Raw genomic sequence first — 17,777 nt, forward strand, 5'->3', positions numbered from 1 at the left:
GTGAAAGCCGAGTGCGCTGAACCGCGACTGAGTAGGTTAACCATGAGTGCATGTCCTACGATGCGACAGCTGCCTGTTCCCGGATCGTAGAAGTTCTCGCGGACACACTCCCTTCTCATCCTGTCGACACGCACACCTCACTTTGCTCGTCCCACGCGGTGCTTGAGGTTGCCAAGACGCTAGTGCATGCAGCCCGTTTTCAGTTTCGCGACTGAGGACACCATCACTCCACGACACGCGCGCCAACCCACGATAACCCCCGGAAGCCATCCAAAATGGTCGTCACATCTTCCTGGTCCAACGTCGAGGACGAGGTGTTGAAGGCTGCGATCAGCAAGTATGGGCTGAATCAGTGGTCGCGATGCGCCTCGCTGCTGTCGAAGAAGAGCGCGAAACAATGCAAATCTCGCTGGACAAACTGGATCGACCCCGCCATCCGGAAGACGGACTGGTCGCGAGAGGAGGATGAAAAGCTTCTGACCATGGCAAAACTTCTCCCTACCCAATGGAGAACTATTGCGCCCATTGTTGGACGGACGGTATGTAGTCGCGACTGTCCCCTTGATTTGAAAATACCATCTAACATCTCCCAGGCAACCCAGTGTCTTGAGCGCTACCAAAAGCTGTTGGACGAACAAGAAGCGAGAGAGTCCGGTGATCTTGGACTGGCAGGCCCGGACGGCGGAGATTCGGCAGCTCCCACAGCAGAAGATGTACGACGCCTTCGCCCCGGAGAAGTTGACGCATACGCCGAAAGCCGACCCGCAAGACCCGATGCAGTTGATATCGATGAGGAAGACAAGGAGATGTTGTCAGAAGCGCGTGCGCGTTTGGCAAACGTCAGCGGTAAAAAGGCCAAGCGGAAGGCGCGCGAGCGGCAACTGGAGGAATCAAGAAGGCTTGCCCTGCTCCAGAAGCGACGAGAGCTGAAAGCTGCTGGCATCAACATCAAGATCACCCCGAAGAAAGGAAATCACATCGACTACAACGCCGACGTACCGCTCGAGAAGGAAGTTCCCGCAGGCTTCTTCGATACTACCGAGGAAATCGACCGCAACGAGCAACAACGAGAGGCCTTTGATCCACGAAAGCAACAGCTTGCGAACAAGAGAAAAATGGAGTCACAGGAGGACGGGGGAGGTGACAGGAAGAAGAAGAAAGACGAGAAGTCAGGAGGTCTTGCTGCATCTTATGCAAAGGCCGCACAGGCACAGAGAATACGGGAAGCAGAGCAGAGCAGCAAGCGACGCGCTCTCGTGCTTCCAACTCCACAGGTCGGAGAAGCTGAGCTGGAAGAGATTGTCAAGATGGGAACAACGGGACAACGCGCAATTTCTGCAGGCAGCAGCGATAATATGGCGACCCAGGGCCTGATTGGAAACTATTCGAATGTGATTGGCAACACACCCATTCGTACACCTATGGCACCCAAGGAGGAGGACTACGTCGCGAACGAAGTACGAAATGCTCGAATGCGAACAGAAACACAGTCCGCTTTACTAGGTGGCGACAACCCAGATCTCATGGACGATGAAACGCCTGCCTCGTTGTCTGGACCCGCTTCACGACACCAAATCGTGACGCCGAATCCCATGGCAACACCGTTCAGGCAAGCCAACGGCGCAGTCGGGGACACACCTATGCGACAGAGACCGGGGGCGACACCCATGCGGACACCTCGTGATACCCTACGCCTGAATGGTGAAGAGAGTGGCATGCAACTGGTTGGACAGACGCCTCGCGACATCAAATTAAGGGAGCAGGCAAAGCGTCAAGATCTTAAGAGCAGATTAGCTGCATTGCCGAAACCAAAAGAAGAAAGCTGGGAGTTTGAGCTCCCCGAAGAACAAGCAGATCAAATGGAAGTTGAAGTCAGCGAAGAAGATGCTGCTGAGCGGGACCGAAAAGCTCGGGAGGCGCGCGAAGCCCAAGAAGCTGCAGAGTTTGGCAGGCAAACGCAAGTCGTGCAGAAGTTCCTTCCAAGGCCATCACTAGTCGACATCGATGTTCTGATGAAGCGCGCCCTGAATATTTCGGACCCCGTCGAACGCGAGATCGAGATTGAAATGGCCAAGCTCATCTCCAATGACGTCCAGAAGTTTGGAGATGGCCGAGTTACTGGTACAGCACAACGAGTTGAATTCATGACGGACGACGCTTTACGGAATGCCAAGATGGAGCTCGCCCTTGAGCTTGCGATGACCACCGACAAAGACAAGAAAGCCTTCCACGCAGATCTCAATACAGCGTGGACCACGCTTCATGGTTCTGCAATTCTACCCGGCATTGCAGGCTACGAGGAAGACGAAATTGACGAGCACCAACTCCTTGTAGAAGCCTTTGACAACGCGCAAGAGTCCATTATCGAAGCAGCGGAACGTGCGAATAAGATCGAGAAGCGCTTGACTACACATCACGCAGGATACATCAAACGTTCTAATCTACTGCGGGAGAAGATCATTGGCGCATTCTCGGCACTCGAGAGAGCTAGAGACGATTTGAACACAGTGAAGACGGCACAATATTGTGAGGAGACTGCGATCGCACGTAGATTGGACAGCTTGCGCGACGAAGTTCAGTTCGTCACTAAGAGGGAGAGGGAGGCACAAGAGCTGTACAGGAAAAGGAAGGAGGAGCTCGACAACTTGCAGTAGTAGTCTGTTAAGGGTGTATACTAAGCGTTTTCGTGGGCAGGTGTTTTGTCAAAGTCCGTGTTTTGACACTACTGGATGAGTGGTGAAAGGTCGTCGACCGTATATGCATTGGCGTGGCGTTTGAAATTGCACGGCAGGTACATCTGAGACTGCTTCTTGAAATAGCAATGTCATTATTATGATCTACTTCAACACATGTTGTGCTCATTACTGGTACAAAATGTGACGCCTATCGATGGGTCTATCAAGCTCACGATCGCTAACTTGTATGTGACGTCAATTAGCCACGAGATCGACCATGTATATTACTTTTCAGCTGAGGATCAGGGCCGAAGTCTCTCGTGTCAGGGCAATACAACATATCGTATTGGTATCACAGGAACAGAAGCAAGACGCACACGAAGCAAAGTCACAAGTCATGTTGGTACCAAGTCTGTTCATATTCATAATCTCCATGATAAAGAACCCCACCAAAACCCCAGTCCAATCCAGTCTATTGGGGTATAAAGAAAAGGCACCAATCCAAACATCCCCAAAGGCGGGCAAATGTCCAAAAGAAACACCAGAATCGACGCCCTTGTTCCCCCCCTCCCGGTTGCCGTGATAGACCCCATTCTAAACGAAGTAAAAAGTGCAAAGATTCCAAAATGGTTAACGCGCCCCCATTAAACTTTCATAAACACGTTATGCGAAACATGACATGGGGGGAGCCAGCCTAGCATTTGCCGTCGAGAACCTCAAAGATGCCGACGACGTGGACTTCGCTTGCGCCGCGGCCCATGCTTGGCCGTGGCTCGAGGACGTCGAGTTCTTGCTCGAATAGATGCTTCTCCTCTTCCATCTCGAACTCGTACACGCTGGGCTTGCGACGGACGGCGAGCAATTGCCTGATGGATGAGCCTGAGGAGCGGTAGCTGTGTGGCGAAGAGTTGCGGGTCAGGGGAGTAGTGCTTGAGGAGATGATGGACGATGGCGAGGCGGAGCGCATCGAGTTGCGGTTTGGGCTGAAGGCGGTCTTGAGACGACGGAGAGATCCGGATGTGCTTCGGAGGGGAGTGAAGGACTGGAAGCGGTTGGTGCGGCTGGGGGAAGGCATTTTGGCTGTTGAGTAGGTCCTGTAGGAGCGGTGGTGGATAGTAGATTGGTGATTAGGCGGGTGTTGTAATGGTAGTATTTGCTTCTTTGGCCGGGCAATTACTAAGATGCAACTTCCCGTTGATTGAGTGGGTGAAGTTTGTGGAGTCCGACCAGGCAGATTGGTGTAGAAAGAAGCAGTTGTCCTTGGGAAGGACAATGTAAGGAATGTAGTTGGGATTGGGGTACGTCAACGAATGTTGGTCCTGAGGGTCGGCTTGCGAATCAGAGGGGATGACGTGTAAGGTAGCGGACGTGCGTGGAGGCAAGAGCTCAACAAAAGTCTCGTGATATAGACCAGGTTCGAGTAAATTGCGGCGGTGTCGAAGGGAGATCAACTCTGTTCAAAGGTATATATGGAGGTATAGGGCAAAGAACAGAAGGCGCGCACAGATACACGAAAGCGAAGGTGTGTAAAGGGATGAAGAAGGAAGTTCGCAAAGGTATTCCTGCTGGAAAAACAGCGGGCTCGCGGATCCTTAAGCTGCGTGTCGCATGTGCTCTGTGCCAGTGCGTGTTACGTGCCAGAGCTAAACCCTTGGACGGCCGGAGCAGCGGCATCCCTGTCAGGAACGCGTGAATTGAGGGGTAGAGCCTCGTTTGATCATCGGCCTAGAAACAAGCGAGCGGAAGACGTGCTGTGCCCATTGATTGTGCCGCGCAATGATTGCATGGCTTCATTTCACAGAGGCCTGCAATCGATAAGAGATTACATGGCCATGTGCAGAGACAGGATCATCCTCACTTATCGTGGAGAATCCTTGATGGCCGTTTCGCTGGCGGCTTCACGAGAGATTGTGAGGGTTGCCAGAGCTATTCTTACGTCGGCGATTAGCTAGTCTATGTTTTTGTTGACGTTGTTGTTGTTGCTTTTCTGCGCGACGCGTTCTACAGGTGTCCGCGTGCTGTCATCCGCACCGGCGCTCTGCATCATCGTCAGGGAGGTCCGCCATCACTTCCAAGCCATAAACTTGTTGAGTGGGCACCATCATCGGGCAAGTTTCCGCTCGCCATCGACCTGGAGCCGGTCAAGCCGTGCCCAGTTCGGCCAGTTCAGACACGACCACCCTGGCAGTTGTTTCCTGCGTGCATCCCGCCAGCCATAAGAAGGCATTACCCAGCACATGAAGCTCGCAATGTCTCCATGCTTAAACGGCCTGTCTCGAGACCTGGTGCTGCGTGTGTGATGCAAGAATCTGCGACAGGCGAGCGAACCCGAAAGTGGAATGGCCCAGTTCGCCGAGCTGTCTGACGGCAGACCAGTGTTTCAGACTCAGCGGACGTTCAACAGATGCTGACGTATTTGTGATGCTCCGGTGTGATGCTACCTAGCCGTGTGTCAACGTTGGAACTTGTCGTGGACGTACCAAAGACTGGTATGCATTGTGCTCACGGCTCTTGATGCGAGGGGGAGGTCCGGTGGAGGCCACACTCAAGTCCACATTTGGCAGAAGCGATGAGCACATCAACGTTTCAGGTGCGCATCCAGTTTCCATCGACATGCGGGGCGATCGTATATACTAGTGCATTATGTTCGCGTGGTCCTTGTTGGGCCCAGGAGAGAGGAGAAACTGAAGGCTAGCTGTAAACCAGGCACGGGCGATACCACCTCCCAATCCAACATGACGGAAGATTAACTAGCATCCGTCACCTGAGCGTGTTCATGCAGCACATGCTGTCTGATCATCTCTGTACCATGGTACAGTTGCGCGTTGGCAAGTATGCTATTGCAAGCTCCTGCGTAAGTTCACGATATACGTTGAGTAGTGTACCAGACAACCTCGTGCGCCACTGCGAGCTTGTACCATCGACCCTCAAATCCTCGGTTAAAAGTCAACCAATTGATGCGAACATTCACTAGCATGAGAGAAGTAAAGCTATGTGATAGGGAATATCTAAGGTGATCTGATCAATCGCTCAACGCCGACGCTATGCAATGCCAAAAGTTAACTCCACCACCGATATTACACCGTTGCAAGCATTATCCCAACACCGGTCCAACCCATCAATACCATATCAGCGTTGCGTGTCGGGTTGATGCCAGCCGTGTACGTATCCAATCATTCCAGACGTTCATGCAACAGGCTTCGTGTCGTAGGCCACCACCCTGAACCATCCGACTCTGGCTCGACCCTTTGCCGGAGCCGTACCAAGCCAATTTGATCGACGTGATTGACACCCGCCATACATGTTCCCGGTAGTCATATGCAAATCTCATCGGACGCTAACTACGCCTTCGTTGAGTGAAACTCCTCCTAATTGATTCACCCCATGCCGAATTATCAAGCACTTCCAAAACATCTGCCGCACTAACTGCGCTATTTTCACGGCTACGGCTACCCGCCTGCCCAGCATCGACTTCGAGAGGACTAGGTGGCCGACTAAGTGCCGAGGCAAATTGCCATTCTGGCTCCTCTCCAGATAGAGAGAACGGAGATGGCTGCGGGCTCGCCCGTGTAGGTGAGCCTGTTGGCGTCTGTTGTATTGAGTTGGTTCTGCTCCGGGTGCGGTCGTATGGGAAGGCTGGTGGCGACGTTGACTGACCAGCCGAGTTTCGAGGAGAGGGTGCATAGAGATCTTGGGGCGAGAAGAGAGGGCTGGGAGGCCCGGAAGATTGCCCTCGCTGGGCGTCCGTAATGTCTTCGTCGTCGATGAAGATCTCGGGAACGGTGAACTGCGGGACTGCCGTCATACGTCCCTGCTTCTTTTGTTCCATGGCGCGGCGGAAGCGTCGTGCCCAGTATAGTGTGTCGAAGAAACCGACGACCACGTTGCGTCGAACAGCTTCTTGGACTCTCTGTAGACGTGCTCTGCGCCTCAAAAACTCTTCCAATCTCAAGCTCTTGTTGTCATTGATGACCTTGTGGTGAGCCAGGATCATCAGCAATGAAGAGAATTGGATACCTCTATCAGGGTCGCTTGACACGAGCACTTCCTCATAGAAAATATTCATGCGTTGTCGTCTCCGACGTATCTCCGCGATTGGTAGCTGTGCGAGGCGACGGTTCAGCTTGCCAAGATCGATCTCTTTGGTTGGTTCACGACCCGATACTGGAAGGCTGGATTCCCTTCGAGGTGCAACAGCGCACTCATCGATCAAGGAACCGATGGTGAAGTCGCCGTCGTAGATGCGCATCTCAAAGATGCCAGAGAGTTCCTGGTGCTGTTAGTTTTGTACTTTGGTACAGACATCGATGAACCTACACCCAGGAGCCTTGGAAACACATCTCTTGAGATGTAGCCTGTCCCGTTAGGATCAAACTCTGCCCAAGCTTGTTTGAAGCGGCGGATCTCTTCTCGGCTGATGACAGACAAGCCACTGCTTCTTTGATACACGTAACTGAAACTTTCGTATATCAACGAAACAAACAAGTTGACGAAGATATACATGCTCAAGATGTTCCAAGTGATGAACAAAGCCCGCGCCCACTCGGGGCTGCCGCAGTCGCTATTGAAGTATCTGTCGCCCACTGTGCAGTAGGGTTTGTCGACGTTGGCGAAGTCCTCCATGAACTCGTTCCAACCCTCACCACCACTCGTTACAAAGAGAAAAACAAGTGCTTTGGGTACAGTCCGGAAGTTGACATTTCCAGTTTCGTTAGCTCCGAATCTGGTGAGACCGAAGGTTTGGGTGAGGGCGATGGCATATACCAAGAACAGAACGAACCATGTGGCAAGAAGGTTGGCGATGGACGCAAGACTTGCTGCCGCCGTCTTAAATAACTGGTCGAGCTGGTTATTCCGAGGGATGAGCATGAGAGCGATGGAAACGAGGAAGAGCTTGTGAAGCTGGACGATTATCCTAACATCTTCCTTCGCCAACACAAGAATCGACGTAACGAAAGTACCCGCAACGGAGAAGATTGAGTACACGTCCCACGCGCTTCTCCGGAAACGGTGCCAGGAGAGGCCAATGATCCTGATGACTACATTCGCAATGAAGGTGATGGTAAGCGCGAGGAAGATGTAGTCTAGTCATGTTAGTGTCAGCCCATAGAGCAGATAAGACCGAACTTACCTCTAGCAGTCTCCCACGGTCCATATCCTGGATACCATTCCAGACAAAGCAGCAAAAGATGCAGTACCAGAACGCCAGTGATGGTTCTCTGCCAAGATCCGGTTTTCGTGACAGCTCTACGGTAACACCACTCTTCCCAGCTCTCTCGTTGCTTGGTGGACGAGGGTCGCTTGGAGGGAGAGACTTGGCGGAGGAGCTTTCGCAATTCTAGCCAAGAGCGCTGGTCTGTCGTCAAGAAGGCAACTCCAGTTTGTTCCGTGTAGTTGCGCATAAACACGGAAACAAATAAGGTCAAGACGAAAACAGCGCCGAGCAAATTGAAAACGATAAAGAAGACAGAGTTGCCTTGAGACGCTCTGTCCTCTGGCTGAGTATAGACCCCGGTGATACTCATTGCAGTCCACATGTTGTCTGTCCAGCCTTCTTGCGATACAATCTGGAACAAGATGAAGAGGGCATCTCCGAAGTTATCGAAATCGTAGTAAGGGTTGGCAGCTTGGCGTGGGGCTAAAACATCCCAGTTGAACGGTGTGCTGTTGTACTCTCCGACACAGTCTCTCAGACTGGCGCCTCCAGGGAATCCCCCGTCGTTGCAAGACTGTAGCTGGCCGACGAAGAGGTTCAGACCATAGATGGCAAAGGGGATCAGCAAGCTCAACGACACGAAAGCAGCCTAGCCACAGTTAGTTTCGAGCACGTATACCGTGGGGCATGCTTACCGAGAAGAGCTTCCACCAACCGCGAACGATGAGCGCATGGAAGTGGTTGCGTGCGCTGTCGCTGATATTGAGCAAACGAAGAGCCCTCAATGCTTTGAACGCGCCTACAGTTCGAGTGACTTGGCCCTCGTTCAAGAACGATGTGCCAACATTGACCCAAAGGGTGATCAATACGATACCATCTATAAAACCCCAGGAGCCGCGAAAGTATGCGTTAGGCGTCCAGAAGAAGCCATCGGCAATCACCTTGATAAGCGCCTCGATACTGAAGAGGACGGCGAAGCCCATGTCTACCCACACGAACCAGTTCTTGACGCTGAACTCGTGAGTCATAAAGTATTGACGTTGATACAGTGGCGTCGTAATACAAGCCAGCAATACCATGGCGATGATGGCAGCGTAGATGAATGCAGAGAACGCATACCAAACGGGAACGGATGGCGCGACTCCTTCAATACGGTCACCACCACGGCCAGGGCCCACAATCCGCTGACATAGCTTGCGAATTGGGTTGCTGACTCGAAAGATGAACAGGGAAACGTTATAGTTCGGATGGTTCCGCAAATACTCGCGTTGAGCCTTTTTTCGTCTCTCAGTTGCGGAGACAACCTCCTTTGCCATTGTTCTAGGATCAAGGTCCTCGTACGCACGGCTGAAGTCAAGAGGAGCGTAGAAGGGGTTGACTTCTTGGTGCACAATACGGCGCTTGAATCGTTGCCAGATCGTGGACACGGTTCCGGATCCCACTATGGTCTTGGCTGGACGTATGCCAGGCCGAGGTCCTTCATCGTGCGGGCTCTCATTGCCATCCCCCTCGTCGAGAAAGTCGCGGACAACCGCATCTTTGAGTAACATTTCGGTGGCGGCTGAACCATAGTCAAGTGGATCTCTTCGACGCGCCTGTCCAAGCTTGAAAATGGACGACAGGGATAGATTACTACGATGTGTAAGCAGATGTGTTATCAATAGCAATAGAGCTCGACATACCCAGTGCCCGAGGTAAGACCGTCTTCTTTCTGCTGCAGGAAAGCTTTAACTTGCTGTAAGCGCTTCTCATCCTCGGAAACATCAAAGTTCTCTTGAATGACAGCGATAAACATGTTCAAGACAATGACTAGTACACGGTGAGTCCACGGTCTTGGGATGAAGAACAGCATTGTACTCACAGTTGGCAAATATGAACCACATGATACAAAAGGACGCTCCTATCCACGCTGTACCGAACGGCTTCTGATGTTCGGTGACGTTGTACAGGATGCTAGTCCAGTCTTCACTGGAGAAGATTTGATACATTCCTAGGAAGGAGTTGTAGATGTCGAAAAACGGTACGCGGATCGTCTCTCCGCCGCTTTCCTCGGGAATCTCACCACGAAACAGCTGGGAGGCGAAGATGGATGCCAGGAAAGTCAGAAGAAACACGAAGAGAATGAGATTCAGCAAACCGCCTGCGTTTCCGAAAACCACCATCTGGTATGATTGTTAGCTGGATATTGTTCTTACCAACGACAAGGAGAAAAACCTACAATGAGGTCGCGTGTCATCGGCACAGCCAAGACAATGCGATAGACACGAAGGATTTGAAAGACGGATAACCAAGCGTAGGTTTTTCCATCATGTGCATGCTTGATGGCCGGTATTTGTATGATGACTGTGATGACAGCGATCATGAGATCGATGATGTTCCGCCTGCACTTGAAGAAATGTCTCCAGTCGACGATAATTCGTACGATAATCTCGACGAACAAGATAAACGTGACGACAATCTCTGTGGCATTGATGAAAGTGCGGCGAAAGTCGCTCATGTTGGCGCTCCTCATCATCTGGGCAACAAGGCCGAAGGCTATCACAACCACCCACACCCATAGAGTCTTGTCGTAAAGACGTTTGAGACCGCTCACGCGTTTCTTTTCGTCGCTGTTCTCGGCATCTTCCTCCCTGATTTCCACGCCGGTGAAAGCGCTAGTCTTGCTTTCTTCGCGAATAATCTGAAAGGAGGAGGTGATGACGGCAATCAGAAGGGATATGAGCCACAAACTCAGAATCAGCATTCCCACGATGAAGAAGACGGCACTGAAAAGGTAGTCTGTGTCCGCTACAGTGTAGAGCAAGTCAGACCAAGTGTTGGATGACATGATGACGAAAACAAGCTCAAGAGATTGCAGAATGTTGTCGAAACTCTTCGTGCCTGCAGCGGGATTATCCATTTCGACGCATCTTGAACCCTTTGGGCAAAGAAAGCCTTTGCCATCGTCAGGCCCAGGTGGCATGCCCGGGGCAGGGATGTATGTCATAGGGTGGTAGCCTGTACGATTATCCAAGTGACCACCGCAGAATTGACCTTCATTCGTGACATTTGTGTTGCCCGTCGGATCCATTGGATCATACCACACGCAGTTTCTCCTGAGGCTTGACTTGAAACTTTGGACACCGACGATCGAGAAGAGAAGCCAGAAGAAGCCAATAAGGAATGCGACATTGACCAGCAAAGGCGCAGCCTTTTTCAAACTCCTGAGGATGACAGAGGTACCGCTGGTAAGGTTCAGGAGACGGATGATGCGCAAACAGCTCAACATCTTGAAGACCAGAATGACTCGGCTGTTGTCAATGTTCCACAAGCCTAGGACAAAAGCGATCCAGTAAGAAACGACGGCAACGAAGTCGGTTCGGTTGAAAGAATGTCTGAGGTAGGCTCGATGTGCCAGGCGAATACGTTGTTGATGACGTGCATCTCCTACCCCAATGTCGGTGTGCATCTGTGCAGTAGTAAAAGTCCGGAGCACCGAAGGCTGGTGGGGATCCTGAGCAGGGTCGGTGTTTGTGCCACTTCTTCGCTGTGAAGGCTGTCGTTGGAGACCGCCAAATAGCTGGTTTGCTTTGCTCATGACAGCCTCGCGCAAGCCAACCTGTCGATTGATGGTGCTGTACTCTACGGGGTTGATGATGAAACCAGAGACGATGATGCGGACAACAACCTCTAGGGTGTATATGATGAAAAGGACAAACAGAGCGTAGTCAATACCGCTGAATGTTGAAATCTCTTTGCTGTGTCCGGCATTGTATGGTGCCTTGGTGCGCGCATCCACTGCGAGGAGAATTGTCTGAATGACGATGAGGACAAGAAGCGTGGGCTCAACAACTGGATGCACAAGCAGGTCGCAGAGCTTGATCCTTAGTTTACTATCAGCAGGGAAGATTCCCAGACTCTTCCCCCGCAAAGGATTTGGAGGATGTTGCCATGATGCACTTGGTGTTGTTGAGTACACGATAGGCGACGGGGGCTTCTCGATTGGCGTAGATGGAACAGGCGAGGTAGGGCCATCGGTAGAATACTCGGGCAGTGTTGGAATGGACAGATGGGGTGGTGCGAGGCGTCCTTGGTGTTGGGTGGATTTCCGCTGTAGGGTTCGTTCGGCGACTTGGGAATCATTGCTGACGTTGACAACACGCTGGGACATGTTCCGCATGATGGTCCCAGCCCTGTGCAGAGGGGATTCGAAGTTGCCAGGCGACAAGGAGCGCTTCCTTCCTCTCGAGTCGCGCAAGTTGCCCCCCGCCTCCACCTGCCCGATATCGTCGTCATGGCGGCCTATGGGCGATGCATCGCCTGGACTGAGGAAACGCACACTCTGGAAGCTGGATCGGTCTTGCTCAATGGGAGTAGTTGGAGCGGCGGCGCCGCTTATGGGCTGGAGGTTGCGCGAATCTGTCAAGCGCGCAGTGTCGTCGTAGGTAGGGGAGAAGTAGTCGTGGTCCTCCGAGGTTGATCTGTCCACGTATGGCTCGTGCTCGTAGGGTGTATCGATAAAGGACAACTGCGACGAGCCTGGTGTAGGCATTGGCGGCGATGTGCTGCCTTGGAACTCCATGCCCATGCCGAATCCGATGGCAGCCTGGAATGCGCCTGCATCCAAGGGCGAGCCAGGCTCGTCGTCTTCCACCACCCTCCGTATGCCATGGTTCGCCGGGGGCAGATTGGTGTTTACGTGTGGACGTTGGGCCACGCGCGTAGGGCTGGGCGACACGTCTGCAATGGGCGAGTACTGAGGGTCGCGGAAATGTCCCCCTGTTGCTATCGCGCCCGTCTGCCTGAGCAGGTTCCGTCCGCGGTCGCTGAGAGTGCGCCGGTGTTGTTGGGGCGCATCTTGTTCAAAGTCGTCGGGCGGGCGGTTGAGATCTTGCAGAGGTATTGATTGGTGGGGGTGACTTTGGCCGTGGTTGGGATCTGGGTAGGACATTGGAGCGTCCTGTGTGCTTTGCGGCGTTCAGTCGACCATCGGATGTAACTCAGCTCTCTCTCTCCCAGGATGCTATCGCGCAACCATGCAGGCTTCCAAAACAAAAGGTAAACGAGTGTCGTGGTGAAAGGAGCGGCGGTGAAGGCGGCGGCGGGCTAGGTGGATGCAGCGCAGAGTTGCAAAGGCGTGTCCTGTATGTTTTGGTAGCAAAGTCTGGGTTGAAATGCGGGATGGATGGCGGGTTCCCAAGCACGGACAAGGGTCAATCCACGACAAGGATGCGCAGCGTGGACTAGGGCTGAGGTTCTAATCTTAGTTTAACGGCTAGCTTGCGGTACAGTACCTGTCGTGTCGCGGCATGCATCCCGCTGCCCAGTGTCCACGGCAAAATGCTTCTGCTACAGCGAATGCGCTCTTGCTGTACATACAGGTACAAAGCACGCTGTCTACTCCTGATACCAGAACACGCTACCGGGAGCATAAGCACCAACCCGACCGCAGAGCATCCGAAACTGCTGACGGCTTACCATGCAACGTCTCTAGCCCCTGGCGTGCCATAGTCGGGCAATGAGCCACACTTGGTGGAGTGCTGTGGCTTGTGCGCCTGCGTGGCTGACGCGTCCTGCCATCGCCAGTCGGGTCGGCGTCATGGCCTTGATGACACGAACCCTTGTGGTGCTGATTTGACTGAATTGGTGCGTCGCCAATCAATCGTCGGTCGACTCCTCTATCATTTCACAATACGCCGATAGCCCATAAGCCCGTATATTTGCCCGGTGAGAAGAGTGCTTCAAAGTTTATCACGACAGCTACCGTACATGGTAAGCGACGTACATGCAGACCATGTATACGAAATAGTCCTTGTTCCATGCTGCCCTGGATGCTGAAATCGCTATCGTTTCTTGACACTTTCTTCGTAATGGATATGCCCTCTGTACCAATTGACATGTGCGAGCAGGCACTATGCCGCTTTGGGCTCTCCCCCGGACTCGCCGACAATCGACGCGCGACATTCATCACTCACTTCACCAAAAAGGGACATCCGCACTCACATCATCGCCCTGCGCCCGAGCCGACCGGCACCACAGCAGCATTACACGTCGCCATCCCATAACACGCGCATCTTCTATCCCTCGCCTCTGGCCTCGAAGCCGTCGCCGCACGTTGCCCACACGCGTCGCCGCACGCGAGGCACCGCAGCCATGCCGTCTCGAAAACGCGCCGCCGAGGAAATGGAGGCCGAGGCGCCTGTCCAAGAGCCCAGCACCTTGCAGAAACTGCGCAACATGTGGCAGTTCTCCAACCTGGCCCAGTACATCAGTCTGTTTGGTGACGCGGTCAAAATCGACAAGGACTTTGACATCGAGGTACATGGCATTTGCGCCCGCCATCTTGGGCCAGCGCGCACACATCTCATCGACCGCAGGAACTGACATACGTGCAGGAACTGGAGTCCGAATGCCTCAACCCACAGCCGTCGGAGAAACTGTCGCAGATTGGCCTCGCGCTGCTGAAGCACGTATCGTCACATAAGGGCTTGACGTAAGAAACCACCAGTGCGCATGGCCCGCAGCTTGCTGACATGATGACAGGCCCGAGATCTTTGATGAATACACCCGCCGACAGTATGTCGCCAAAGCGCCCGCGCAAAACCCCTTTGGCGAGGAAGAGGAGCCCAACAAATTCCACGACTTTGACGTCTTCACCAAGATACGTGTGTTGCAGCAATTATCCGTGTGGACACTCAACAACCCAAACACAATAAGAGAAAGGATGGGAGCGACGGAGAACGACCAGACGCTCTGGGTATGCATCACATGGATTGGCGTGGGACAATGACTAACGTGCCGCAGCGTATGGAGCCCACAGGCTGGGACTCGCAAGAACGATCGCTCTTTGTTCTAGACGACAACCGCATGTACCGCATGACAGATCCACCGCCGCCGCCCGAGCCTACCAAAGCCAAAGCCAAACCAAAGTCGAGAAAATCAAAAGGATCAAGATCCAGCAAGCGACAAAAAGCGTCGACTCCCGAGCCCGAAGAAGCCGATGACGACGAGCAAGCTACTGATGAACAACCGCCGGAGACGGCAGACGACGGTCTTGGTGGTAAGAAGTGGGAGTGCATCTGCGTCACCTTGGAAGACTATCAGGAGTACATGAACAGCATCCGGAAAAGTCGTGACCCAAATGAGAAGATACTATACAAACGGCTCCAGGAGGACGTCATTCCCGTCATGGAGGGGCTGGCTGAGGAGCAAGCGAAGAAGCAGGCCCGCAAGATGAAAGAGTTGGAAAACTTGCAGAAACTTGCTACAGCTAAGCGCTCATCGCGAATCTCGTCGCGGCTCGAAAAGCAGAAAGAGGTGGAGGAGGCCGAAGCTGCAGAACGCAAAAGGCAAGAAGAACTTGCCATGGCCAAGGCAGAGCAAGAGAGGCAGAAGAAGATGGAGGAAGCACAAGACTCTCGAAGAATGACTCGTGAGCAGCGGCTGAAAGAACGTGAGACGGCCAAGATTCTCAAAGAAGAGGAACTGCGCAAGCTGCAAGAGAACGAACAGAAGCTGGCCTCAAACAATGCGAGGCTATCGGAGCGGCACCTGAAGGCCATGATGAAGAAGCACGAAAGTGACCTCAAGAAGCTCAACGAGGAAGAAGACTGGTTCTTCGACTGTGAGAAGTGCGGCACCTATGGCTCTAACCTGGTGAGTATCATTGCACCATTATCCCTACTTCTGCTGACGTTGATAGAACGACAACACGCCTCAGATATCATGTGAGAAGTGTAATGTTTGGCAACACATGAAGTGCCACGGTATTACAGAAGAACAGGCCGATGATTCGAAATTTGTGTTCGTCTGCACTGCCTGCAAGCGTAAAGAGGGAGAGGCGGATCAGGCGAAGCCTCAGTCTCTCAAGTTGCGATTAACATCACAGTCACCATCCTCTCAGAATCAAGCAAATGGCAATGGCATTGGACCCTCCATGCCGCGGCTACCAGCACCGCAAGCCTTCCAGCCGTCTATGCATCCTGTACAGCCGTGGGTCGACGGCCCAAGCCTATCTCCACGTGGTCAAGCTTTGGGTCCGCCGGGCATACAAAGATCAGAAGCTGCGTATGGATCGCCTACAAAAGGCGCAAATGGTAGCATGTCATCACCGATACGATCTCACTTCTCATCCCCTGGACACAGAACTGGGAACGGTCATCCAACGTCGTCACCTCCACCTTACAACCTCGAGCGAATACCGAGCAGCCCAACCAAAAGCTTCCATATGCCACAACCACAGCAGAACGGCAGCTCATTTGGAGGCACAAATCCATTTGACTCCAATCCCTTCGGGCCATCACAGCCAGCAGCACCACCGTACGCGCGAAGCTTCAGTCGCCCAGCGTCAGCCGCAGGCCCAGGCGGCTCGCCAGTCAAACACTCTCCGGCGGCCTCTCCCCGTCCAGCCAACGGTCTACCACCTAGTTTTAACTTCAACAGCCCCCATTCTTCTTTCCCACCCAGTTCCGCCAATCGTCCATCGTTTTCCCCGACCAAACACAGTTCGCCCGCACCTCTCCCAGGAAATATGTCGTCACCGGCCCCGGCGCCTATGCGTATAGCTCCGTCTCCCTCGTCTCAAATGCCCGCCCAGATGCTCCCTGATCCCATCCCAGCGCCACTGAAGCACGATGGCATGCGGCCAGTATCGAGTCAGCAGATGTCTGAGACGCCCATCTTCCCGCCAGTCAAGAGCCTGGAACCTCTTTCTAGCCCCACGATCCTTGACCCACCTGTTAAAAAGTCGAGTCCTGCGCCGGACAGGTTCCTTGATAGGATGAATGGCTCGAATGGGGTTGGTCATTGGAGGAGTCAGTAGAGCTCTGTGATACTCATTCGAGAGAGGGGATATTCTTCGAATTTTCTTGATACAAACGCAGACTGCTTCTAGCAACGCTGGCGGTCTTCTCTGTCTTGTTCCTTTCTTTTGCTTGCGTGTTTTGTCTGCAGGTACAGTTTAGTATATTACACCTTGCCGTTGTTTTTCTTTCTCCTTTTTGACAACTTCGTGGCGCTTTGGTAGCGGATATAGATTGAGCCAGAGATTTTCCTCAGCCTGGTTCTGCTTGTTTTTTTCTCCGGCAGGGAAAGCATGTGTTTGGCAACGAAAACACGGTGCATGCATGCATGGCGTATTATTGACCTGAAGCGTACTTTCTCTGCTTGTTTTGAGTCGAGAAATCTTTGTATTACTAGATATACCATTGAATGAAGAATTGATAATAGCAACGTGGACGTAGAAACAAGAGTTTCATAAAGGTGTTCGATGTAGTCGTAGTTCAAACACTCTTAGAGCAGACGATGTTGTTGTACCCATCCAAGCACCCCAACAAGTCCCGCGTATGATCTTCGGAATAGTACTGCCCTACGGCACCCCAAGCGAGCATACCTTGAGGCTATTTTTCTCGGATTGGTAGCAGAAGGTTCTCAATATGTTCTTCGTTCCCCATCTTCTCGTCCTACCTTGGGAGCTGACAACAGTAGGTAAAGTACATATAGCGGGCGGTAGGTCTGAATCGAGGACTACACTCTAAAAACTGCGGCTTCGAATTGTCGAGCCTATATCCGGTCCAGGAACCTTGATTGTCCACAACTCGCCCTCGTCGATGTTCACAAAGACATGATTGCGTGTAATTGTGGTGTTGGTGTTTTGGAGCTGGAAATCAAGTAAGGAACTGGAAATCCACCTGCAGAAGGAAAGAGTTCATTTCAAGCTGTAGATACATGGCTGTACGCGGTTACGTCTGCGTTACTGGGCCAAGACGCCCTCCAACCCATGTGGTTCTCACCTCACTTTACCGCTGCGAGACCAACAGGATGCACACTGTGTTATTTTACGTTGTTATTCTTCTTCTTCTTGTACTACCCACTCCACAACTACCTAATATGCCAGCAGAAAACGCCCACACAGCGCCTTTATCCCCGTCCCAAATGCCGCAAATGCCAGAATGCTCAGAACGTATGCA

The 17,777-nt window shown here is 52.7% G+C and overlaps 3 protein-coding genes across 3 annotated transcripts; 2 read left to right on the top strand and 1 right to left on the bottom strand.

The window, feature by feature from the left end:
• The first annotated feature begins 247 nt into the window (after positions 1-247).
• Positions 248-2,846, top strand: ACET3X_009766 (uncharacterized protein). The gene is made up of 2 exons (XM_069455917.1): positions 248-539; positions 594-2,846. The coding sequence occupies exons 1-2, from the start codon at positions 276-278 to the stop codon at positions 2,652-2,654; spliced, it is 2,325 nt and encodes a 774-aa protein (XP_069302599.1). The 5' UTR covers positions 248-275; the 3' UTR covers positions 2,655-2,846.
• Positions 2,847-5,635: 2,789 nt separating this feature from the next.
• Positions 5,636-12,760, bottom strand: ACET3X_009767 (uncharacterized protein; the record flags this gene model as incomplete). The annotated part of the gene is made up of 7 exons (XM_069455918.1): positions 5,636-6,945; positions 6,993-7,759; positions 7,807-8,479; positions 8,526-9,462; positions 9,513-9,639; positions 9,692-9,992; positions 10,049-12,760. 7 exons carry the CDS (start codon positions 12,758-12,760, stop codon positions 6,013-6,015), a joined length of 6,450 nt encoding a protein of 2,149 aa, XP_069302600.1. The 3' UTR covers positions 5,636-6,012.
• A 1,041-nt stretch (positions 12,761-13,801) lies between these two features.
• On the top strand, positions 13,802-17,047 carry ACET3X_009768 (uncharacterized protein). The gene is made up of 5 exons (XM_069455919.1): positions 13,802-14,127; positions 14,205-14,302; positions 14,353-14,566; positions 14,614-15,465; positions 15,512-17,047. The coding sequence occupies exons 1-5, from the start codon at positions 13,963-13,965 to the stop codon at positions 16,628-16,630; spliced, it is 2,448 nt and encodes an 815-aa protein (XP_069302601.1). The 5' UTR covers positions 13,802-13,962; the 3' UTR covers positions 16,631-17,047.
• Positions 17,048-17,777: the final 730 nt, after the last annotated feature.

This window comes from Alternaria dauci, chromosome 10 (genome assembly GCF_042100115.1).
Source record: "Alternaria dauci strain A2016 chromosome 10, whole genome shotgun sequence".
Lineage (NCBI taxonomy): Eukaryota > Fungi > Ascomycota > Dothideomycetes > Pleosporales > Pleosporaceae > Alternaria > Alternaria dauci.

Bases quoted from the DNA above. Each gene is read 5' to 3' on its own strand.
- ACET3X_009766 (XM_069455917.1), top strand. From the start codon at position 276: ATGGTCGTCACATCTTCCTGGTCCAACGTCGAGGACGAGGTGTTGAAG. The intron at 540-593 runs GTATGTAGTCGC...AACATCTCCCAG, and splicing joins CGCCCATTGTTGGACGGACG to GCAACCCAGTGTCTTGAGCG.
- ACET3X_009768 (XM_069455919.1), top strand. From the start codon at position 13,963: ATGCCGTCTCGAAAACGCGCCGCCGAGGAAATGGAGGCCGAGGCGCCT. The intron at 14,303-14,352 runs GTAAGAAACCAC...ACATGATGACAG, and splicing joins TCGTCACATAAGGGCTTGAC to GCCCGAGATCTTTGATGAAT. The intron at 15,466-15,511 runs GTGAGTATCATT...TGACGTTGATAG, and splicing joins GCACCTATGGCTCTAACCTG to AACGACAACACGCCTCAGAT.